Raw genomic sequence first — 24,685 nt, forward strand, 5'->3', positions numbered from 1 at the left:
CTTCCGTCGCTACGCGTCGTCCAATTAATACAAACAACGTCATACCATTGGCTCTTGAAATTGTTAGATATTATATCAATGCACTATAGTTTACATTATTGGTAATCGCCAGTAGAAATCGAACGTAGGTATATCTAAGCCAAGGGTAAGTGGGAATTATTTTGCCGTATCGACTGAAATGTTATGTAAGATTTAAGGGGTGTCGGTAGGGATAAAAAATCAGTTTTGCGAAAAATGAATCACTGGAGTTTCACAGAAACTTCATAAATATTCAGTGTTCAAAGGGTGAGGTTGTTTTCAAGTAGTTTAGATATTATATTTGACCAATTTTTCTCCTGCAATGTAAATTAATACTTACCTGTAAAGAAACTGTAGCAATAAATTATTATCTAATCAAAATTAATTAAATTACTTTATATTACCCGTTTAAATATGTTTAAAAGAGTAGGTACCCTTTCTATTATTTTTCTTTTAATTTTTCAATATTTTAGACTTATCCCCCACAATAATAGATATGTAGTTTATTAAATATGCAAGATTAATAAATATGTTAACGAGACAGCGAGACTGTCACATCAAGTTTGATAACCTATTGGATATGTAATGCCATATTAATATTGATTTTACAAACTATAAAAAATATATTTAAATATCCATAAAGTACCAACTTCGTAGTTTCAGGGTCAAACTATATTTTTTAGAATAACCTTGCTTTAATACCAAATGTCATATTTATTTTAGAAAAAATCTAATGGCTTTTTTGTAATTTTACAACTAAATCCACACGCAACGTAACTAGTTAGTTAAAATCAATGGTTCTTTTATCAGCAATTAATTTTTTTCACGAGAAATATGAAGCGTAATAATGATAAAATGAAACAATAAAATTTACAAAAATAACGAAGCTAGCCCAGTCATGTAGTACTTCTAATACATAATTTTAAATTCTAATCTATACTAGATTGAATAATTTTCAATGAATTGACTTAGAACATATAGTTAAATCAAAAAAATATTTAATGATCTACAAACTTAAGACAAATTTAAATTTAAATATAGAGAGTGGTTCACCTGTCTTGGTTAGTTATAAAGAAATTATATTAAAATTTAAAGCCAAGATAACCAAAGACGTAAGATTGATTCGGCATTGCAGCCGACACCTTGTTTTTAAAAAAGTTTATATTACATATTTGTCTTAATTTAAATTTAAATCTTTGAAAACCAATTTATCTTATAGAGCTGCAATCGCTGAAAATCAACTGTCTAGAAGGTCTAGTTTCCAAGATAAAGAGCAAAAACTAAGCGTTTCCAAAAGCTACAAAATCATCTACGGCTTGAAATAGAGAACAGTTTTGAACAACCCTGACATTTGCTTCAATCTGTCGTTTTTGACATTTTTTAATTAAGATTAAAGTCTGATTATGATTAAATTTTATGCACAGAGGCTTGTTCTGATCCCATTATTGCAATGCATTGATACAGAAACCGTTAGAACGTGTAGAACTTCAAACTTGTCAAAACGCAGGCTCAGCAGGGGTGCACAAAATGAAAGCGCTTTTATTTGTTATTTTGAAGATATCATTACTAAATATTAATTAATTGACACCATTAGGTGCCAAGAAAATAACTATTTTGAACGGCAAAATCGACTCTCTTAAACGGAATGAAGGATCCAGCCAATTTTTGGTACTTAACATGATAGTAAACATTCTGAGTCAATTTCTCCATTAAAAAGTAGTCATTAGGTAACGTTAAAATAATTTCATTATTGTCAAATTAAGCCTCACGTATTCAATAATCTGCGATTTATATTTTGTTAAAATCTGTTCACAATTGATGAAGCTATTTAATCCGAATGCCAGTTTATCTATTTTTTTTTTCAAAAATGGTGGATGCGCCACCATTTTTATTTCCCAAAATGTTAATTAAAGAGAAATCATTAATTTATTTGAAAGTATTTGCAAAATAAAGCCTATAGATAACATGCTTGTAAAGATTTTGCACAATTTTTGTCTTTCATACACTAAGCATTCAATTTTCCTCAAAATCGATTTTATTCCACTGGTCCAATTAACTCAACATTTTGTTGTAAGTACCTTTTCAATCAATGTAAAAAACTTTTGATTTCGTTCGGTTTCATTACTGTAGGAATCAAGTTTTTATTGTTATTGAGTGTGGTAATGACGTCAAACATTTTTTGTGGTACGCTTAATTAGAATTTTTCCAGAAATCTATTTTTTATTAAAGTTATTATTTTATAATTTTCTAATAAAAGTATGAAAAAAATGTTTTGTTTGCTTCTTCATTACAACTATAGTTGGTGTACTGAAACGTTTACCTGGTTGCAGTTACTATTGATCATCGAAATGATGGCTTAAATTACTGTTATCGTAAAAAGTCGTAAATAACAATACAGTTTTATATTGATATAATGTCATTTTATTCATTTTTGCAAAGTTTTTCTTATGATTAATCGATTTTCATCTTCTAAAGAGAATTGTGAGTAATTTCTACACACACATTTTCTCGGTAACAATACATTTACATAAAATCAATAAAAACTAAATGAAGAGAAAAATAAGGTAACAAAAAATAAGTGACTAATAAAACCGCGTGTTTTTTTAAACAAAACGATATAAAAATTTATTTCTGATAGCAATTCAATACCAAATCAAGGTTGATGATCAAATTATGAACCTGTTATTACGAACACAAGTGGATTTTGATTGGCACTTTTTAGATCTACATCACATTTTTTATAAATCCTTTTACAAGTCTCATTTGTAGATAAAATTGTATCTACTTTTATGAGATGTTATAGGCCACATTTCCCTCGTTTACGTTTACTTATAATAACATTTCAAACTCTACGATTGTTGTCTTAGTCTTAACACTTTTATCGCTGACATGCAATCATTAAGATTGAGCTTTTTAATTAAAACTGCTTAGAATTAGATCATTAATTTTGTTAAGAGCGTAGCACATCGGGATCGATACGTTTTAAGTATTTTATTAATTCTAAAAATAATTAACTTGTAAGCCCTTCAATCATTTTTCAAAATAAACAAAGAGGTTATTATGTAAAGTATTCAATAATGTTGAAAGAAATAATAATCAACCTTGTATTTTAACGTCAAAAATGTAAATGTGGTAGAAACTTTAAGCAACTAGACACGTGAAAAAATATAATAATAATACATTAAAATTTTGTCATTACAATTTGATCAATTAATATCTTCTTTCTTGATTTTCTACAGTACCTGTCACTTTCTTTAGATTTTTATATTGGTTAAGTGAAATGGAATTCTGCACGCGATTTAATTAATATGTTGTGTATAACAAACTTTTATTTACACCTGTCTACATGCTCATATGCATATTTATGTTGATTGCTAATAATTGACCTGGCATCATATTCTTTACTACCTACACCGTAAGTGTTTACTTAACTTATGATACCAAATAGAAGACAAATAGTGTTTTTTCCTGTAGAAAGCTTGTAATAATGCAAATAAATGTCTAATCAACTCAATTTCGTTCGTTATTAATATTTTATTTGAATAGATTGTCTGGGGTCTATCTGAATAACGATTCGTTTACTACAAATTGTATTCGTAAATATTTAAAAAGACACGATTGATGAATTGGCTATACTATGTATAATGTAAAAAGTCGAACTACAAAAATGGAAAATGTCACAGATAAGGAAACGTTACAGAAACAGATACTAAATTACCCACAATTAGGTATGCACGCTTTTTGTTCTATTTTTGAGCTCTTAAAAAATACCAATTTATGGTGCTTCGAAACTACTTGAACGTGGAATCCTGCAGCAAAACCTGCAGCTTCACATCCACAACCAGTCCAGTAACATAAATATTTAACATCCAACGTGCATATAGATATATATAGAGTTCATCTTGGAATTTCTTCTTCGCCTTCTATATTCCCGTTTTGTTCATCAGAAATGTCATTGTTAACTTTTATCCGGTAACGCCACTGGCAACCTTTCACCGTTCATCGCAGACAGGAGAGTTCATTACGGGGGCCACAAGCTGGTCGTGGTCGGATCTCCATATACGAAAGAACATGCATGCAGTCTGCCTGTCAATGCCCGAGTTTTAAACATAGGCTCGCGACATTTTCAACTACACGTGCGTAAAATAGCGTGACACGCGCCGGCATCGACGCTCGTTTCATAAATGTGTTTCTTCTTATTCATTTCTTACTGAACTTCATTTATTTGTATTATGAATCGTTTCCTTGCTGTGTATTTTTGTGTTATCGGATACACTTGATCTGGATTTCAATGCAAACTGGTAAGAGCACATGTACTTTTGTTGTAATGTTACATCGTTTTGACAATGAAATGGTTCAGAAATAACAGTTAGGTACAGTATTTAGGTACGATATAAAACCATGTGGGTGTCAGATTTTATCAGGAACAAACAATACTGGTCACGATGACACATTCAAATTGTTACCCGGTGAAACATTTTATTAGGTCAACGTATGACAAGGTGCAACGATTTTTACTTTCATAATGGCTTTGTTGTACTTAAAATTCTCTATTGTTCACTGGAAAATTACTGCACACTGCAGCCTTTGTTAACTCGAAAATTGTATTCTTAAAAAAAATGTTTCGCCGACGTTGAATGATGTAACATTTACTCGTATTATCGCGTAATAGCGAAAGATAGTATACTACAATTATAGAAATTAACAATTTCGCTTTATTAACCTGATCATATCAGATTAATTTCTCCATCGAGCATAAATTCTTCTTGAAGTTCATCGAATTAAAAGTTTAAAATAATACCGCGTAAACTATAAACATTCCGTCATATCTAAAAATATTAATTGCAGATTATTATCTTAAAAAACATTAATTCTTGCCCATCATAAAGTGCATTAAAATATTACATCGATACACTTATCTTTCATTTTATTGTTTAAAAGGTCTTTTTTCTGTAAACAGCACATTGTTCGTTCCTTACTTAATTAAAAATAACAACGCGGCAAATGTGGCTAAGTTTACGGTAAGTCTGATTAATAACTGTTTTATAATTACGAAATTTAAATCTTAGATGACAAACATAATGCAGTAACAGGTCTATTACGCAAATAATAATTCCGCAATTGAGTTTATGTAAACTGTTGTACATGTGTTTTCTTGTATTAACATGTGGTTATCGCAAAATTTCAAATAAATTTGTTCAAATGTGAAGATGTAGTGTGGATACTCTCAAACTGATTTTTTCTAGAAAACTGATAATTCAATCTAGATACGCCTTAATGGGGAATCACAATGGAGCAAAAGTCCCACTATGTTGGTTTAGACACGTTGGTATAAAGTTTTCCCGTCATTAATATAAAAAACTTAATCAGTTATTAATTCATTACTTCCAACTAACTTTAATTCAGGATAAACGCGGAAGAATAATTGCTTCCTTATTATGCTTCCTTTCAAATTTCTCTTAGAAAACACTGAGAAAATGTTAAGTCGTTTTTTTTAAATTCTTTCATTATTACATTTTATACAATACTCAGTTGATAATAATAAAGACAGTATTTTATTTTTATCCGAAAATCTAATCTGCACATTACATGATTACAGCATTATCTTAATTCATTTTTCAAAAGCAACATAAATGGGACCGACAGATGCAATCAAAGTTTTGACACTACACCATTTTAATTGCCAAAAATATTCAAGTCATAGGAGTAGCTAATTTATTAACCGCAAATTAATGCACAATGCTTGAGCTATTTCTTTGGTGTTTCATCATTTGACTGTAGAAATTTTATATTCCGTTGAAGTACTTGAAAAGTTCGTAAATCATAGAAGCAATTTCATCATATCAAACCTTTAGGGTTTTCCAAGATTTGTGATGAAACATTATAAAGTGTGTGTCACAATTTTTTTTCATTTTTGAGGATAAATGAAAAGTCCGTTTTCCTCCAACAAGTCCGAACATTCTTAAAAAATTATTTTAATGAGTTTTCTAACGACCTATAAAATTCCTATCTATAATCAGTATTTTCCTATAAAATTCCTATCTATAATCAGTATTTTCCAGTATTTCCTCCGCTGTTTTTAGTGGTTTTTATATGCAATTTTGTATATAATTTAAAAACTCGATTTTTCATTGTAATGCATCATTGAAAAGATCGAGATCTTGCCTTTTTAATGCGCTGACAAATGCATTGCGATCTCTTATTGTTTAGAAGGTACGAACAAAAAACATTGAAAAATTTAAAAAAACAATAAAACTGTTTGTTATTTTTTGTTTCATTAAAAATTTAATTTTATTTATTTAATTAGGTACCTTTTCAATGATCTACTATAAAGCTTCATGATTTTGCAACTTGCTAAGCTAAATTGAAAAAACAAGTAAACGCGGTAAAAAAACCTTATTTTTCAAATATCTCTTAGTCCTGATCTGTATAATAATAAAAAATGGTAGGTAAAATGTGAATTACGTTTGTTCCTCAAAATATTGATAAAAAATCATTGATTACATCTTCACGCTTAATTTGGTTCGAGATAAGAGTGGCTGGAAATAAAATTTATGCTAGCACCAGAACAAAAATTTTGAAAAGTAAACAGGCTTCTGCTGATTCATTTGAAACACAATCTTAAATTATCTTCATCTTTAAACAGAATGAAGTCATTACAAATCTCATTTAGCAGCATAACAAACATCTTTATTTTATTTGTATAAGTCTTAAGAACAACTGACGTTTTAATTGATAGTTAATACTCGTAATGACGAGAAGATCATGCAGTCTAAAGCTGCAGATTCCATTTAGTAGATTAAATTCGTTTAAAGTGTCTTAAGAATGTTCGATGAGTAAGTAAAACTTTATATGGTAAAGTTATCTTTGTTATCAAACCTAAACGAGTAGATTAAAGACCGATGATTCCTGGAAGTAAATCAAATACTTTTTTTGTCGCGAAATCATTGTTTTCTATCCACTTTTCATTTGATTTGTACTTTGGCGTTAATCGAAAGGACAAACGAAAAGTTCAAGAAACATTTGTTTGAACTGAATTGAATGTACTCAATTGGGCTCATTACCATATTACTGTTAATCGTGGGTTAATATATTATAAATGGCAATTTTGATGGGTTGATATATCCGGCAATGTTTCGGAAGTGATTAAATATCGGATCAATCCAAAAATTTGTGTACATTTAATTGAGTTCAAATTTTCAGAACACTTTCCGCGAGAAACGATGTAAAAAAGATTCATTATTTTAAGAAGGTTACATAATCTTGGATTAAGCCATCACCTCTCTTTGATAAGTGACAATTACTTAAGTAACATTTTGCGACTATAATGCACTTAATTCATCCACTCACAAACTAATTAGATAAATAATACGATATTTATGTTCGCTGAAAGCGTAGGAAAACTAGAGGAATTTCTTATTATTGATTAACTGCATCATGTAAAGAAATGATGTTAAACCAATCAACATATCCATATTGTGTCATCGCTTATCTTGATAAACTTTGATAACAGCTTATCACAAATAATACTGGTGCCCGTTAAACAGTCGGTAAAATTGTCTCTGGGCGAAATACCACCAGTGCGGTCTAATTCATGTTATAAAATTTAGCTTAAGACAGGTAAGTTTTGCCAAAATTATGTTTAAACATAAATGTGAGTTCTATCTTCTCGTGGTAACCTTGTCAAAAAATTGCCAAAGGCTTTGAACACACAGTGTGCAATATGTAATAAATATCCGTTGTCTAACTTATAGTGCAGTTCGTTGGTGGAATTTTTTGCAATATTGAATCATGTTAACACAATAATTTGATAACATTGTTTCGTAATTCACGCCGATATCAGTGATTTTATGTAAGAGTTCGATATGGGAGGGTATTGTTTTTTAAGCTGTGCTTCACATGACTAAAGAACTTTATTGATTTTAATTAAACATTGATTTGCATGTTTCTAAATATGAAACCGTGACTGATGAAATAATTAGTAAAGCCGCAAGGTCAAGTAATTTATAACTGAGTACCTATGTGGTACAAAATTTTAACAAACATAAAATAATCGATGACTTCAAAATTCTATAATACAAGCACCATAAAAGGATTAGAGACAATTCAACAATTGTTATGACACAAGATTTGGTTTGCATTTCCACTCCGATAAAATGTCTCTTATCATTATTATCTTATTGTAGGGTTTTATAACCTGTGTCAGAAGAGAATTCCTTGAAAATTTTGAGATAAAATCTTATGATCTGGTGCGATCAGACCAATAAAGAAAGCTTTCGTTTCTCTTCGTCTGCAGATTTATTATATCCACAATAACTGGGTTAAAATTGATCATAAAACACAACTTCTTGTTTTTTCTGCTCTGCTTTAAAGCAATGACCGCGATTCCATCAGTTCAATAAGGTCATGGGTAAATCGAATTTTTACAGTTTATGGAACATTATAAGTATTATTCAATGGATTATTCAAATGAGAAACCAATCGATATTATTTAATATTCAGATCAGCTATTCAGTTTTTATTTTTAAAGATAAATAATGACAATGGCACTAATGTAAATGGCTTAAAACAGATACATCGTGGCTGCATTGACCTTTGCCATGGATTTATTAAGAAGAATTGATTTTGTTCCCATATGCACGTATTTTTACACGTCCTACTTTTTATAACTGCACTTTGCAGTCTTGTATACTTTCGCTTTATTGCCTATTGGTTTCTTGAGAACACTGAAATATCGTCAATAAATGTTTAACTAGATACAATACTTTCCAGCTTAATAGTAAAAGGGGCTCTCATGAAGAACAATTTCGAAAGTTTGCGTGAAATTGTACATGATTAGCACATCTTTTGTACACAAGTTTGACTAATAGTTAAGACTAATAAATTAATCGTAAAGAAAAGAAATATTGTTGTACAATCGTTTTTTTATGACTCGGAAATGTTAACTAATGACTTCAAATATTGGCGATAACACTAACAAGTGCACATAAATATAATATAATAGTTTAAACAACATATTTTTGTTTTAGAAACATGGAGATCAGTCTCCAAGACCGAGATAGAGTTGGGGTTGAAGACGCAGTTCTTTTAGAAGACTACACCAGCGAAGCAGCTTTCATCGACAATTTAAAAAAGCGATTTAAAGAAAATATAATTTATGTAAGTAGGTGATAATTAAAAGTGTCGACTTTCTATAATCCACAAATCTTTAATTACTATTTATTCATTTCTTACATAATGAAAGTAACATTTCTCGGTTTGTAGACGTACATTGGCCAGGTGTTAATTTCCGTCAATCCTTACAAACAATTAGACATTTACGGGCCCAAGGATGTCCAAGCTTATCATAACAAACATTTCTTTGAAATTCCACCACACGTGTAAGTTAAAATGTCTCGACTAGATTGGCATTTTTATAATATTGATTTCAGATACGCTGTTACTGATACTGCCTTTCGATCACTTAAAAATGAAAACAGAGAGCAATGTATCTTGATTTCCGGTGAGCAAAGGAAACCTTACTCAGGCCTGAAAATTAATTTCCCCATATTTCAGGCGAGTCCGGGTCTGGGAAAACCGAAGCTTCCAAAAAAGTCCTCCATTATATCGCCGAAGTCACCGACCGTAGAGGAGACGTTGAAAAGGTTAAAGATAAACTTCTTCAATCGAACCCAGTCCTGGAAGCTTTCGGAAATGCCAAAACAAACCGTAACGACAACTCTAGTCGTTTTGGAAAGTACATGGACATCCAGTTCAACTTCGAAGGAAATCCTTCTGGAGGAAACATACTAAATTATCTCCTAGAAAAGTCGCGCGTTATTAGTCAGGTTCCGGGAGAACGAAACTTCCACATTTTCTATCAACTCCTTGAAGGCGCCAGCGACCAAGAGTTGGATCGTCTCGGCTTGAAGAGAGATCTCAATACTTACTACTATATTTCCAACGGGGTACTACAGAATTTCATAAATTTTTAAACCACCTGATTTTCAATTTTTAGAGCAAAGAAGGTGGAAATATTATAGACGATAAACGGGGATTCCAAGATGTTGTTAACGCTCTTAACGTCATTGAATTTGATAAAGAAGAGCAGAATGAGATGTTTGAAATCACGGCGGCTGTTTTGCTTCTGGGTAACATTGGATTTTCGGAAGAAGAAGGAATTTCACACATCGTCAAGCCCGAACTAGTGGAAACTATCAGCAAGGTAGAAAACGCCACTTTACGTTCACCAAATTCATCGTTTGTTGTAGCTTCTGGGTTGCGACGCCGACAAACTCAAAGACGCTTTGACCAATCGTACAATTGAGACAATCAAAGATGTGGTGACTACTCCCTTGAGCCGTGAATTGGCGATTTATGCGCGAGACGCTTTGGCAAAAGCGGTGTATGATCGTCTTTTCTCTTGGTTGGTTTACAGGCTTAATACCTCCCTTAAAATCAAAGATATGAGGTCATACAATGTCATGGGAATTTTGGATATCTATGGTTTCGAGATTTTCGAGAAGAACAGGTAAGAAGAGTTAATCACAAAGATGAGTTAATTTCTCTGTAGTTTTGAGCAGCTGTGCATCAATTTTTGTAACGAGAAGCTGCAGCAGCTCTTTATTGAACTCACTCTTAAATCAGAGCAAGAAGAATACCTGAAGGAAGGAATCGAGTGGCAAAATATTGAGTACTTTGATAACAAAATTATCTGCGACCTCATTGAAGAGAAACATAAAGGTAAGAGGCTACTTTTTTCAGTACATAAAATTATGACTGCCGTTTTAGGACTTATTGCTTTTATGGATGAGGAGTGTCTGCGACCTGGAGACTCAACAGACTTGACGATGTTAACAAAGCTTGACAGTAACTTGAGTCACCATGATCACTTCATTAGCCACAAAAAAGCTGATATAAAGTTGCAGAAAATCATGGGCCGAGATGTAAACAGTTTAGAAAGTTATAACGTTTGATTCAACGATTCTTTCAGGAATTTCGCCTGATCCACTACGCAGGGGCGGTAACGTACAACGTAAAAGGCTTTCTGGAAAAGAACAACGATTTGCTTTTCCGCGATCTAAGAGACACAATGTCAAAATCATCAAAAAAAATAGTCCAATCTGTATTCTTGAAAGAAGAACAAGAAAACAAGAAACGTCCAGACACTGCCATTACACAGTTCAAGAACTCACTCAATGGATTGATGCACATCTTGATGGACAAAGAGCCGTCGTATATTCGATGCATTAAACCGAACAATGAGAAGCAATCAGGTAAACCATTTCCCATAAATTCAGACTTGTGGTAACACAATTTTAGGTGTGTTCGATGATGAACTTGTTGCTCACCAAGTAACATATCTGGGTCTTATGGAGAACTTGAGAGTGCGTCGCGCTGGATTTGCCTACCGCCGCGAATACAATCTCTTCTTGCAAAGATACAAGAGTTTGTCTCATCAAACATGGCCTAACTATCACGGCAGTGCTAAAGACGGTGTTCAGATCCTAGCCTGTGCTCTTGGCTATGAAGCCGATGAGTACAAAATGGGAAAAACCAAAATTTTTATAAGGTACCCGAAAACTCTCTTCCATACCGAAGATGCTTTTCAGGCCAAAAAACATGACATTGCGGCTATAATCCAAGCCAAATGGAAAGGTATCCTACAAAGGCGGCGCTACAAAAAAATGAAAGAGGCTTCCGTGGTCTTGCAAAAATACATTCGCAGATTTTTGGCCAAATGTGAAACTAAAAAGCGACGAAACGCCGCTGATGTAATACGAAACTTCATTAAAGGATTCATAACACGAAATGGTCCTGAGACGGCTGAAAATAAAGCGTTCTTAGAACTAGCCAAAGGACAATGGCTAATTCGCTTGTCTAAGAACTTACCAACTGAGCTACTGAAACGAACGTACCCTCCATGTCCATACGTTTGTAATGAAGCGATGAAACACGTGGAACGTCTTCATGGGGCACACCTGTCTCGAGTTTACCGTCTTAAATTGACACCAGAACGTGAAGCTCATATGAAATTGAAGGTTTTGGCGGAGGATTTGTTTAAAGACAAGAAGTACAGCTACAAAGCTAGTGTTCCACACTTGTTCCAAACTGACAGAGTTAACGGACTACCAAAAGAGGCATATACAGCGTGTTTGAACGGAGAAAAAGAAGTGGTAAGTAACATTATACAAAAATCGAATCAGTCATTTTACTAAACGTTTTTAGTACGCTACGAGTGTAATGAAATACGATAGACATGGATACAAGCCTCGCGAACGAATAGTCCTAATAACCAAAAAGGACTTTTACCTCCTTGAAGAGAAAAAAGGGAAAGTAAAGCACTGTTTGCCTTTATCCAAACTATCTTTTTTGGTTACACCCAATAATGATAAAATGTTGTTGGTGAGAATTCCTGAGGAGTTTATGAAAAAGGACAAAGGAGACTTAATTTTGGAAGTGCCTAACATTATAGAGGCGGTGACCCAAATTATTGGCGCTCTGAATAAGCGAGAAGTACTAACAATAGTGGATAAAACACCGTAAGTTTGGTCGTATTTATTATGAAGATAAGACTAATTTTTACTCCTAGAATTGAACACTCCATGAAAGGTAAACGAGGAACCATCGATGTCGTTGTGGGAAATCCTGAAAGTATTCATAAAGATAAAAGCGGCCATTTGTTGATTGTAATATGCTTTTTTATTCTCGAGATTTTTTATTGAACGTTATGTTTCAGGTGGCTGCTAATTGAGTGAAATCAACCCGTATTTTTTAATCTTAGTGCCTTATTTGTTGTTTTAAAAGCCTTAATTTACATCGTATAAGATAAGTGCCATTAAAATTTCGTTTTTAACATATGAAGTGGTCATGAAGGACGTATTCCACATGTTGTGACGTCTGAACATTTAATTGTAATTAGATATTAACAAATTATTTTGAACTTTCCCCTGGAAATACTCTTTTGGGTACAGAAACATGCATAAAGTTGTTATGTCCTATTGCCAAATCTTGTACAAAAAAGGAATACCCTATTTGACCACCTTGATTTATTTATTTTGATTTGCCTTTTAAGTGTATAAACTACTATGTACATTTTAATAAATTCCATAATGAGGACTTGTGTGTTTAATAATTCACCAGAAATAAATATAACAATAGCTTAACTTGATGATGAACTGACAGCCTTTTTGTGAAAGTCAGCTACAGCTTGTTGAGCCTTAGACAAATTTTTTTTACTGCTCTCAGCAGCTCTTGATCGTATTTCATCTTCCACAGCTTTATTCACAGTTTTATGAACTGCTTGTTTTAGCTTCTTCACTTCTGTAATATCTTTCTTCTTTGGCTGCACAGGTCGATCTATTTATACACATAATAAGTTATTTTAAACTTCTATAAAGTCATATTATGTGGTACTTACTTGCTCTCTTTGTGATAGCACTTCCTTTCTTCGCCGTCTTTTTGACATTCACGTTTTTAGGGAGTTTAGCTTTCGCTTTTAATTTTCCTTGAGCCATATTGCACGTTTATTATGTTAGATTAAATTACTTTAAATGGTATTGTTAACACACGTGAAGTTAAATGACAATATAACCTCAAAACGTCAAAATTTGACATCTTTGACGTTTATTAGCTGAAAATTCCTGTGGCTATAGTCTAAGTACCGGTAAGTTAAATAATAAGTTAACAGTTGCCGGTATCTATGCTAAAGACGTAAACGGTCCTACTCATAAACCAATGGAGGGTGCCGACAGCAATACAGATGGTAAATGTCAAAACAAAAATTGACTAAGTTTAATAGTATTCGAGAAATGATAAAACCAATTCCGAGAGGTGGAGTAAAAGGCCTTCCCAATTTCCTAGGCTAATTTTTCTGGGTCACCTGAACATTACGTAAATCCCAATATTGCATTAATAAAACAATCATTGAATGTTAAAATTTTTAGATGTAGCACCATCTTTACTTTTATGAAGGTTTTTAGCCTTTTTTTTAAACTATTCAATCAAAATAATTAAATAAAGAGTTGTTTTTTAAAACCATTTATTAGCAACGAATCAGTCTAAAGACAACACACTTTCCACACTCCATCGATTTCTTGCAGGCAGTCGGGGTCCCCCTAAATAACTTACAGGATTTCCAAACTTCCGCTGATGATCATTCAAAAACACTGGTTTAGGGACATTCCCAAACTTAAAAAGTCTTTCAAGTTCAGCCTTATCTAAAACAAATTTTGCAAAAGTAAATAAGAACTAAAACACTATAAAGCATACCTTGTATATGATTGTCTTCTTTGTTATTCTCACTTGAGGAATTATTTTCGATACAAATCTGTCGTCAAAAAAACACGACACATAAAATAAAATGTATATTTTTGATGATTAAGTCAAAAGTGAATAACACAAAATTAGACGAAACTATTATTGGTGAACAACGTGATTATTTAGGTGAGAGTTAGCCCAATACCGGTGAAGATGTGCCAACGGAATCCAAACTTGCCACTTCATCGATCATGTAAGGTAATTGAGTAGCTAATGGATTGTTGTGTGGTGGTGGACTTCTTATACGCGCCCTGACTGTTGGAGTCAGAGGAACCTGACAATGATTATTGCACATTTTAACGGATAGCACATCACATTTAACATTCCATGCAATCTATGAAGAAAGTCATGCGTCGCAAAGCATAGACAATGCAAACAGTAAAGAGCGTGTCGAATGAAGAAGCTGAATAAGTTGTAGTATTTTATTTACAAAGATGCCAATGTTTATGATCCATTCGTGAAACGTAAAAATCAGGCTTTACTCCAGATTTAAAGTAACTTCGCTGATGGAGCTGAAAGGAGCCATTCCTTCGAGATTACTTACAGGATTGTATGACAACTCTTCGTCGGATTTTTCATTTTCTTCGTCTTCTTCTGGCATTGTGCTTAAAAGCTCTGAGTTTTCTTCAGGAGTATCCCAAGCCAGCTCACTAGCGCTGTCTACAAAAAAAGTTGCAAGGACTAGTGACAAGTAAAGTAATTTTACCTCTAAAACTAATCCTTTTCTCTCTTTTACTGTCGGTTCTCTTCAAACTCTTCGGTGGAACCTCTTCCAAAACGGGAGCAACCTCTACTGTTGTGACTGGATCTTCTTTAACGCTCTTCCCATTCACACTTTGATTTGGCAGCTTGCCGTTCTGTGTGGACGGTTTTATAGGTTCTGGTGCCCCCTAAATGAAGAATTTTTAACATTTTTTCCACTATTTACTAATTTAAAATTCTCACTTGGATAAACGGCGTTTCTTGCATCTTAGCTGCTTGCTCTTTAGACCACAGTATATTAGCATCCGTTTCCATTTCTTTTCGTCTTTTATACTGCTTGTCGGTACGATATAACTCATATACACAACAAATTATAATTAAAACGAAAAATACAGAAAGAGCAATAACTACAATTTGATCGACTCCTTCTTCTTGTTCAGTCGTAGTAAGATAATCCGATATGTACAAAATTCTTTGAGGAGCATCTTCTACCCACGTTTTGTCCTTCCCCTAAGAAGCACGTTTTAGTAAAATTAACAGAAATGTTGAGAGAAAATACTTGACTGATATTGAGGTTTGGAGTTCCTAGAGCTTTCTCGTGAAGATCATCAAAATGAGAGCTGCACTGAGCGCTACGAACGCCTTGAGGATTTGAAACGTTTACTTTTTCAGCTCCGCTTTTGGTAAACAACATGTATTCTTCCAGCGGCTTCATAATATGCTCATTCACTTCAATTAGTATGTCTGAAATGATTTAATAAAATATTGGACGTTATAATTTAATGATCTCTTACTAGACAGACAACCGCTATAACCTTTGTACAAAGCAAATCTTGGATCGTTGGTGTTGTGGCCTCCAATCTGCACTTCATTCGCCCCCAGTTCCGGAATATTAGTAAATGTTTCGGCTGGGATTTGCTTCATTTCGATGATTTCTCGATCCACTAGTAATTCAGAGTCGTTATGATCTCTTCTGTAATATACAGAGTGGCGCGCGCTATTAATGAAGCTTTTAGTATTCACAGTTGCGGAGAAAACTGCCCCTTCTCTGTCTTCTTGGATAATTAAGTGGCCTTCAAGACTCAGACCGACGAGCAAGTAATAGCTGCGGCTAGAAATAACAATCAATTTAAATTATTTCACGCATTGATAAATATGTAAACATACTTGTTTTCCGTTTGTAAAAGCAGCAACGCAGTTTTTTTCTGTCTTTCATCGATACTAGAGAACGCAAGTTGTACTTTTACGTGGTCCACTGAGCCGTTCAAGAAGTATTCTCTCCATAAGATCGATTCGCCGCTGAAGTCAGCTCCTTTTTCATCCGAGCACGACTCTCCATAATAGCTCGTATGTTCGCAATCACATGAATGATCTTGATTCCGGAAGTTTTCAATACAAATACCTCCATGCTTGCAAGGAAAGGCATCACATTTCATATTACAATTGGCTTTAACTCCTGTTAATAAAACTGGAAATGACTGGACCCGATTTGCAATAAAACTGACCTTCATCAACATCCTTAACTTTAGGCGGAAGATCTATAAGTGTTTTTCCAATTTGGAATCCTCTCATGCATCCCACGTATCCGGGCAAAACAGGAGGATCCTCCGCCACTTTTAACAAAGTTTCAGGGTCATACCCGCCTAAATTTAATTGAAAATATTCAGTGGGAGGCGCTGGCGGTCTTTGAGGAGCTAAAACCTCTGAAAAATCACTATTACTAAAGTAAAGAGTGGTTCGAACTGATTCTCACCCTTTTCCACGTTACTCCAAGGTTTACTCATGTAAACATCCAGAAGAAGAACACCAATTGGAATACTGTTATTTTTATCATTAACGTGCATTGTTGTTTTATTTTCATCACGTTCTATAGCTATTTGAACTGACTGACTAGAATTTAGTTCGGGATAGTCAACCGTCACATCGAAGATCTCATTACCATAATTAAATAAGAAGACAACTTGAGTACCGTTGCAGATGTACAAGTGCACAAAATTGTTTAAATTGTCATTTGCATAAAAAATTAGAGCCAGCTCATCGTAAGTGCGTAGATTTATCAAAATCTGTTCTTCGAATATCTTCTTTAAGGCGTTTTTATCTTTTTCATCATCGGTACTTAAGTAGTTCCGATGCAGGAAAGATTCGGGCGTTGTAAATGTTAGCGCATTTATATTAATATCTAAGAGATACATAAAAGTGACAACTATGCAGAGAAAAAAAAACACTTACTTGTTTCGCAATGCTCTCCTGTATAAGCCCATGGGTTCGGACAAATACACTCAAAGGTACTCCACAGCTCTTTACACTGAGCCCCGTTTTGACACGGGTTTGGGACACAGGAAGGTTTGCAATCTTTGATGATTTCACTTAAATGGACACTCATATAACTATAAATATCCAAAATCTCTTCGTTTACGACTAAACCTCGAAAACAACCAATCAGTCCTTGATGAACTGAAGCCTTAGGATCGAGCAGATCACTGTAACGAATTTTGTTATTTAAAGTTTGAAATTTGCTCCAATTCTTACCTTGGGGCTCCACCAATGAACATAGACCCCTCAAACGGTCCAAACTCCTCGTCCGGCTTTAGATCATCCATTTTTTGTTCTTCGTTTATCATAAGTCGTACGTGATACTTATTGTAATCGATCCAAAGTTTATGCCACTCGCCACCGTTCAGCTTGCGGCCAGATTTTATCACCAATTCCTTAGAAACTCCAGTGTTTAATGTAAAGTTGAAAGTCAGATGATTATCTAAAAATATTTGTAAGATAAATCGAAAAGTAGAAACGGATTTTTACCGCTAGTCAAAGCGATCATAAAACTGGGATAATACGGCCTAATCGGTGGTTGGTACAACAAAATCGCCTGTTTTCCAGTGGTTCTAAAAGAAAACGCCAAATCTCCTTTCCTCCATCCAGGAACTTCAATGTACGACTGACTGGTGGTAAAAGTGACCACGTATCTTTGAGTATCTAGAACAAGCTGTAATTGTAAAGTTTCGTCGAATCTACTTTGGTTATCAACGAACTAGTTTCAACACACTCCAACGGGCCCAACGTTATTCTTCCTAACGCATCTTCAGGCAGATCAATTTTTTGTAAAAAAATCATTTTGGTGATGCCTAAACTAATCCCAGTGGTGTAGTAACCATCATCTGCGTTCCACTTATCATCAGCCGAGTCGTCGCAATTGCACCATTGAGAAGGATTTTCACATTTTTTTCCGACGGAACAAGGACACGTACCCCTAAAGTCACAGTTGCGAATTAAAGAACTCTTTCTACTGAACACACCTTTTCACATCTCCGATAAAGTCTACTGTTTCGTTAGCAGAACTAATGAACCAAGTCGCTGAGTGTAGTCCTAATGGGGCTTTATAGCAGTCGTACTTGATGTACTGACTGCAGTTCAAGGAATGTGAGACTAATTCTTGCAGCATATCTGCAGTGAACTCTCTGTACTTTATAGTGAAGCTGAAATCTTTCTCAGAAGGAGATCTAACGTCGATTTGACTAGGTAAGTTGTGTTCGACGATCGTTTTAGTTGAATCTTCAATGCTTTGAAATTCGCATCGGACGTGAGCAGGAGGGAATCTCCCGTTTCCATCGATATCAATTAAATAGACGTCGGGTTTGGTGTAACCTACAATGTTTCAATTTAAGAAAAAACGAAAGAAAAATTAGCATACCTAGTAAAGCGAGTTCTTCGCAAGTCTTTCTGTACTTGGTAAAATGACAGTTTTTCCCAGTGTAACCACTGTCGGTACAATCACAGATAAGTTTGTCTTCTTTTACAGAGCACTTGCCTCCATGTTCGCAAGTGTTTGGTCTTAAACAAGGATCGACAAATTTACAGTCATCTAAAGTAACTTCACCGACAACTCTTTCGCTTTGAAGCACAGATCTGGGCTCTAAACTCTCTCCATTGACTGTGATGTCCCTCATGCATCCAACTAATCCAGAATTAGATCTAGATCCACTTCCTGCTTTTATCTTGTCACCCACGGCAAACTTCAAGTCGTCAATTCTTTCTTGTTTCTCTCTATTATCAACTCTTAAAATAACCTCATGATCGGAATATGTTAAATTCAAAAAATGCCAAATTCGTGGTGTCTTCTTCACACTTATGAGATGAGTGACATTTTTTACCATATCCAATAGTTCGAATCGGACTTCATCGTTGACAACACGCACCTCCCAGTAAACTTTTGTCTTTGATTCGCACGAAGCCAAAACGCTCAAATTACTACTACTCTTGAAGTTAAAAGTGATTGACAGAGTATTAACGTGGTTGTTGAGCCACCAGATGTGTGAAGAAGCAAATGGAAAAGTAATTGGTATTTCGTTAACATCAGCTTCGTAGAATTCAGGTCTTAAGATCCCAATGTAATGAACTTTGGGATTATTTTTATTGAGTTCGTAGATAATACTGATATCGTTAAAAAACACGTATTTAAGTGATCCCGCGAAATTATTTCTAGATTTCAGTCCTCGCTTTTTCTGCAGTTCAGGTCCTCCTCCAATATAGATCTCAGGATCAATACACAACATTCTTGAAGTGTTAAGATTTAACTCGACAATATCGTCATTTAAAATCAGGAGGATTTTATCTTGGTTGTGGAAAATTGTTAAATTGTTCCATTGGTTTAAACTGAAGTCTTTCGTTTGCCCGAGAGTTGTGTTCATGGGGTTATTATCAAAGTCTACTTCTATGTAGACCGAGTTATTGTAAATCGAAGCTGCGATGTAATGGTCAATACCGTGTTCTCCTCCTGCTGCGTAAAACAAGGCAGAATCGTCGAATCTCGTCTTGAACAACATAGAAAACCGGTTTATTGAAGAATGTACTCGATCTTTCCAATCGTACACGCGGTACGAAACGTACGAAGAACCACGCAGAGTTAACATAGTGGCAGCTAGAACGACAATGGAAGAGTTTGATTGGATTTTTTTGGACTTACTGTATATATCGCAAAACTCCCCTTCATAAAAAGTACCGAAACAATCACAGGTTAGCGAGTTGTAATGGTTGATACACCTAGACCCCCGAAAGCAAAGATTTTCGGAGGTTTCACACTTATCAATACAGCCTTCTTGCACATTCTCGTGCTTGGTTGCTATCAAAGGACTAATGGGTAAAAGATCAGACGCTGATTTACCAGTGCTGAGAATCACGTCTCGTATACAACCAACAAAGGACTCTATGATGTATTTAACACCATGGAGACGTTCTTCAGAGCTCAGACCACCTATTAGAATAACTGAGGTGACGTTGGCTGAAACTCCGTAGTTGTTCTCTTTATCTAAACCATCAAGTCCTTTCTCTTCCTTTTGGTCATCAACTGTTGCCATCAGTCGACCTCCGTGGACGTCAATTCGGACCTACAATAACAGAGCTAGTCCAAGTCGAGAGAAGAAGAAGCTATTACAGTGACTGAGTGCCATTCGTCTCGGTTAAGACCACGTCCAACTGTGAGCGCTGTTGAGTGTTTGCCGTAAACATGGACCACCTTTAACTGTCCTTGTTCAACGATAATATACAAAGCATAGGGCTGCAAAGAGACTCCTGTGGGAACTTTCACGTTATGATAAACTAAAAGACCGTGAGGAAGTCGTGTTCTGAACTGGAAGGAAATTTGCCGACATAGTCTGCAGAAACATGAATTTCTTATATTATTTTGACTCTATTTCAACATTACCTCAATTGAAACGTCTGGATGATATCACCATCAATTTGAATAAAAGTATTCGACTGAGCAAACATAAACGTATTTTGATTTCCTGTCTCCTGGAATGTTAATTGTGGCCCACGCTTTTCTCGTGGCACCGTTAAGTTTCCGGATTTGAAGGAACGATCTTAAAATTGAACCATAGAATCGTGGAAAGTAAGCTAGTCAACTTACACTTTAAAGACATGCATGTTCTTATGCATTGAATTTCGGTGTTAAATCTGTTTTTGTCGTTGCCTGCACAGCCTCCCCAAGCGAATATTACACACTTGTTTTTATCGTGATCAAAAGCCCATTTGTATAAAACTCTATTGCAGGGCCCTTTATCGGGAGGACCTGGGCATGGATGTCCGACATCACGGTCTGAACTACTTAGGACTACTGTTAAGGTAATACTTAGGTTGAATATAAACAGCCACATTTTTCTGAAAAACAGAATAGACTGGTGTACGGTTTTTAAACTACAAGGGTGGTTTAAATTTAGCTCAAATTGTTGTAAAAATGTATCTATTTGACAATTTTACAAAATACTGCCTAAATTAAAATATTCTTCTCCGTTCTGCGCAAAATTTGCCATCGCGTTGTTAAGTAGAAATTTTTCAACGTGTCTTTGGGTGATTAAAGACAGGTAAAAAGCACATAAATTGAAATCACAATGTGGACACCGTGTGACAAGAATTTTTTTATGATTATGGTAATAGAACATGTATAGAGCTTCTTCACCGAACTGTTGACAAAGTCTTTTCTGCCGGTTTACCATTTTCGGTCCAAAGAAATTTGTCCGAACTGATTGTTCTTTAATGGTAACAATAACTGAAAGACAACTATCGCACCATCTCTGGAAGTGTACGGCTTCAGGATATTCCGGCATAATATGAAGAAAAGCTATTTGTTCATTGTTCAATTTCCACTTGTTGCAGACCAAAAGTTCGGGTTAAATTCGAACCACCTTTGTGCATAATGTCGGGTGAATGTAAATAATTTAAGCGCGGAATCTAAAAAGAAGTGCTGCTGTTTGGGAAAGTATTCACACGCCTAACTTTGATAATTGCATTTCAAAAAATTCGTAGCTGTGAAAGGAAACGGAGAATTCTGCGTTAATTTTTAATGGGGTATTAAATTTGGACCACACTGATTCACAATTACTTTGTTCATTTATACTTTGCAGAATTTAGAGGCTATTTATAGTGTTACTCATTTCCTTATTTCCAGATATTTTTCTGTTATGAGATGTAATAGAAGTAATTCAAGGTTGTTAGTCAACAAAAAAATTATACGCTTAAAAGTGTTCCTTGTGACTACATTAATTAAAAGCATATTAGCATTCACACACCTCCACGCCAAAGATTAAATTGCATGATTTTTACTATTTGGATTAAGTGGTCATGCATCTGATATGACATTGTGGAAAAACTGGTCGGTTTTCTCTGTTTGAAATGAAATTTAAGTATGATATCTTAATTAGAATAATCCGACAAGGTAACTTTCAAAAGAAGATGCATTTGCATACTTGCTTACGTCATAATTTGCTAAACAATAATATCACTCTCACCTATTAATCACTATCAACACAAAGTTGTTGCAACTAATGTATAAAATTCAAATTAACAAAATTAGTTGCAGCTTTATGATTATGAACGTTATGATTACATAAAGATCACTGCTTAGAATCAAATTAATTCGACCCTGGATGTCGCAAAAATATTCTCAGATAGGTTGCGATTCAATTTTGATATAAATGATGTGTAATTTTCCATCAAAACTAAGATAAGCAAATGGAAAATTAAAAAAACTTAGAGAACACAATAAGAAACATTTCATACCTCTTTTAAATCAAATTTCAACCAAGTGAACTCGTATTCACGTTAGAAAAACTCCGAATAATTTTGTTAATAAATTACCGACAGATAAGAGAAGACAGCATGTTTACCGGTAGAATTTACAAGACCGTATTATTTACCCTTCTTACAAAAAAGAAAATACACATTCTGAATTTGGAACAAGCATAACATATGAATTTAAAAAACAGAAGTTTGATGAAAAAGCTATTGAGATAAAACACATCGATCATCATTGATACTGTTTCTTCATTGATGCCCCCTCTTATGTAAGCAGATAAACAAATTGGCTCCGTTCTGATTTTTACTATTCCTTATCATAATCTTTGATTTGACCTGCTATAAAAGCAGACGCAACAAGATTTAAGCATACGTGAGCGGAGATATTTAAAAGCAATTGGTCCCAGACAAAATTGTATCTATTATAAATAATAAGTTCAATTTAATACTTAAGAAGGCTTACCCTCCACCGGAAGTACGATGACGTAAAGAAACAATTTGAAGGCGTTCTCCTCTTGTGGCGAATTAGCCACTTATAAAATAATCACTAGTTTGTCTGTGGCTTGATTCATATAGCAGTTATCTACTAAACTGAATTAGAATGCCTACCATTTTCGTGTTTTGCACTAATTAAAATACCACAAACTAAAAGTATATTGGTGTTCTTCATATTCCGGTTCGGAAGATGTTTGGAATTCTCACTTGACTCTAGACATGTAGAAAAAAATAACAGTAACGTTGAGAATAATATAAAGATGGATTTTGTTGACACAACAGTGTGATAATACACGATTACGACTAATTTTAAAGTTGAGGAGAATGGCGCGCACGACGCGAAGGCAACGACAGGAATCGAAACCAACTTACTAGCGAACAAAACACCGACAGACTGACGAAGCTCCACGAAAATTTGTTTTACATGACACCGTTAGCTTATTTCGAAATGCTCACTGGCGTTTATTGTAGAAATAAACATTGAAATTATAAAAAGATTCATTGACCATTGAGATTTCACCTGAGTACAAAACAAAGAACATTGTTATCAGAGAGTAAATGCAACTTCGAATTAGAAAAAAATCGTTATCTAACTTTAAATAAAGGAAAATTTCTTATTACTGTTGAAATGATTTTAATGATTCTATTATTCTGTCTAATATAATAGGTATGTAAGTACACGTTTGTATACGTTTGTCATTTTCAAACTAGATATAACAAAATGCCGTTTTTAAAATTTTATTTAGAACTGCAAATATTTACATCTTTTGGATGATGAGTGATGACGATAAAATTTAAAAGATGACACGCTTCGGCGGGGGGAGTTAATATAAGTGTAAATGAAGCAAATTAAGAGAATTTCTTACACAAACAAATTTTTCACCTCCAATGAACGTTTGGTGGCATTTAAGTTTACATCATCTTAAGTGAGTTCAACTGAAGTCGCTCTTTTTTGTCATTACGTATTCTAACTTTTATTCATACTAAATGTTTGAGAATCTTTATAATATTTAATTCATACGATGTTCGAGACGCGAAAATTATTTAGGTTCAAAAAAATAAATCAAAATAAAAATTGATTCTTTGTTGACTTAAACCTAACAATTTTGCCTTGAAAATCGCAACTTTACAAACTTGTAGTTCGAACAAGAATGTTTTTCATCAATCATAAAATTCTAATGCTAAAGATAAAATCTCAAGCGGTTTAACCTATTTTAAAATTCATAAGTTTCAGTAACTAAAATTAAATAACACCCGGCGCATCCACCATTTTTAACAAAATCAATCAAAAATTAATTACTGTAGAATTTCATTAATTTGTATTTCAAGAGCCAGAGCATTTAATACGAATTTTTTACAAGAGATGTGAATTATATAATAACACCTTTTAGTTGACAAAAAGACGAAAAAAAATTAATACGTATTACCGAAAAAAGCGTTTCTTTGCTAATTAACAAATTTTTTCCTAGGGACCAACCAATTTGTACGAATTAGCGAGATTCTACTGAATGCACAAATTTTTACAAACAAATTTTGAATAAACTCAATTTCTTAGAACAAATTAAATGTCAAATATGATAAAAAGATCAGATCAGTCTGTAAA

The 24,685-nt window shown here is 34.0% G+C and overlaps 3 protein-coding genes across 10 annotated transcripts; 1 reads left to right on the top strand and 2 right to left on the bottom strand.

Moving 5' to 3' along the window:
* Nucleotides 1-42: 42 nt before the first annotated feature.
* On the top strand, nt 43-13,116 carry Myo61F (unconventional myosin 61F). 5 transcript variants are annotated; one of them, XM_088050756.1, is made up of 14 exons: nt 43-145; nt 9,048-9,177; nt 9,283-9,398; nt 9,450-9,520; nt 9,574-9,965; nt 10,016-10,222; nt 10,269-10,528; nt 10,571-10,740; nt 10,789-10,943; nt 10,991-11,273; nt 11,320-12,173; nt 12,226-12,539; nt 12,590-12,686; nt 12,737-13,116. In XM_088050756.1, exons 2-14 carry the CDS (start codon nt 9,052-9,054, stop codon nt 12,749-12,751), a joined length of 3,060 nt encoding a protein of 1,019 aa, XP_087906882.1. In that variant the 5' UTR covers nt 43-145; nt 9,048-9,051; the 3' UTR covers nt 12,752-13,116. The 5 variants fall into 5 exon arrangements, with proteins under 5 accessions (XP_087906882.1, XP_087906881.1, XP_087906878.1 ...); XM_088050755.1 differs by lacking the exon at nt 43-145 and adding an exon at nt 4,110-4,319; XM_088050752.1 differs by lacking the exon at nt 43-145 and adding an exon at nt 4,950-5,039.
* On the bottom strand, nt 13,111-13,619 carry LOC148178421 (uncharacterized). Its single transcript, XM_088050760.1, has 2 exons — nt 13,418-13,619; nt 13,111-13,356 (listed from the first exon to the last, which is right to left on the bottom strand). The coding sequence occupies exons 1-2, from the start codon at nt 13,512-13,514 to the stop codon at nt 13,160-13,162; spliced, it is 294 nt and encodes a 97-aa protein (XP_087906886.1). The 5' UTR covers nt 13,515-13,619; the 3' UTR covers nt 13,111-13,159.
* A 402-nt stretch (nt 13,620-14,021) lies between these two features.
* On the bottom strand, nt 14,022-23,472 carry axo (axotactin). 4 transcript variants are annotated; one of them, XM_088029147.1, is made up of 21 exons: nt 23,051-23,472; nt 20,924-21,174; nt 20,720-20,876; nt 20,450-20,669; nt 19,982-20,402; nt 18,710-19,936; nt 18,315-18,663; nt 18,051-18,268; nt 17,821-17,994; nt 17,548-17,773; nt 17,248-17,498; nt 16,772-17,197; nt 16,524-16,721; nt 16,186-16,474; nt 15,813-16,129; nt 15,578-15,762; nt 15,262-15,528; nt 15,023-15,206; nt 14,861-14,976; nt 14,269-14,326; nt 14,022-14,216 (listed from the first exon to the last, which is right to left on the bottom strand). In XM_088029147.1, the coding sequence occupies exons 2-21, from the start codon at nt 21,168-21,170 to the stop codon at nt 14,053-14,055; spliced, it is 5,694 nt and encodes a 1,897-aa protein (XP_087885273.1). In that variant the 5' UTR covers nt 21,171-21,174; nt 23,051-23,472; the 3' UTR covers nt 14,022-14,052. The 4 variants fall into 4 exon arrangements, with proteins under 4 accessions (XP_087885273.1, XP_087885274.1, XP_087885275.1 ...); XM_088029148.1 differs by lacking the exon at nt 23,051-23,472 and adding an exon at nt 22,302-22,410; XM_088029149.1 differs by lacking the exons at nt 14,022-14,216; nt 14,269-14,326 and adding an exon at nt 14,351-14,590.
* Between the last annotated feature and the right edge of the window lie 1,213 nt (nt 23,473-24,685).

This window comes from Gnatocerus cornutus, chromosome 2, assembly GCF_029298725.1.
Source record: "Gnatocerus cornutus isolate USDA-ARS CGAHR chromosome 2, icGnaCorn1.1, whole genome shotgun sequence".
Taxonomy (NCBI): Eukaryota; Metazoa; Arthropoda; class Insecta; order Coleoptera; family Tenebrionidae; genus Gnatocerus; species Gnatocerus cornutus.

Bases quoted from the DNA above. Each gene is read 5' to 3' on its own strand.
- Myo61F (XM_088050752.1), top strand. The intron at 10,223-10,268 runs GTAGAAAACGCC...CGTTTGTTGTAG, and splicing joins TAGTGGAAACTATCAGCAAG to CTTCTGGGTTGCGACGCCGA. The intron at 12,540-12,589 runs GTAAGTTTGGTC...TTTTACTCCTAG, and splicing joins ACAATAGTGGATAAAACACC to AATTGAACACTCCATGAAAG.
- LOC148178421 (XM_088050760.1), bottom strand. From the start codon at position 13,514: ATGGCTCAAGGAAAATTAAAAGCGAAAGCTAAACTCCCTAAAAACGTG. The intron at 13,357-13,417 runs GTAAGTACCACA...GTGTATAAATAG, and splicing joins TGCTATCACAAAGAGAGCAA to ATCGACCTGTGCAGCCAAAG.
- axo (XM_088029147.1), bottom strand. From the start codon at position 21,170: ATGTGGCTGTTTATATTCAACCTAAGTATTACCTTAACAGTAGTCCTA. The intron at 20,670-20,719 runs GTAATGTTGAAA...ATGTTTCTGCAG, and splicing joins ATCCAGACGTTTCAATTGAG to ACTATGTCGGCAAATTTCCT. The intron at 17,499-17,547 runs GTAAGAATTGGA...AATTCGTTACAG, and splicing joins TTCATTGGTGGAGCCCCAAG to TGATCTGCTCGATCCTAAGG.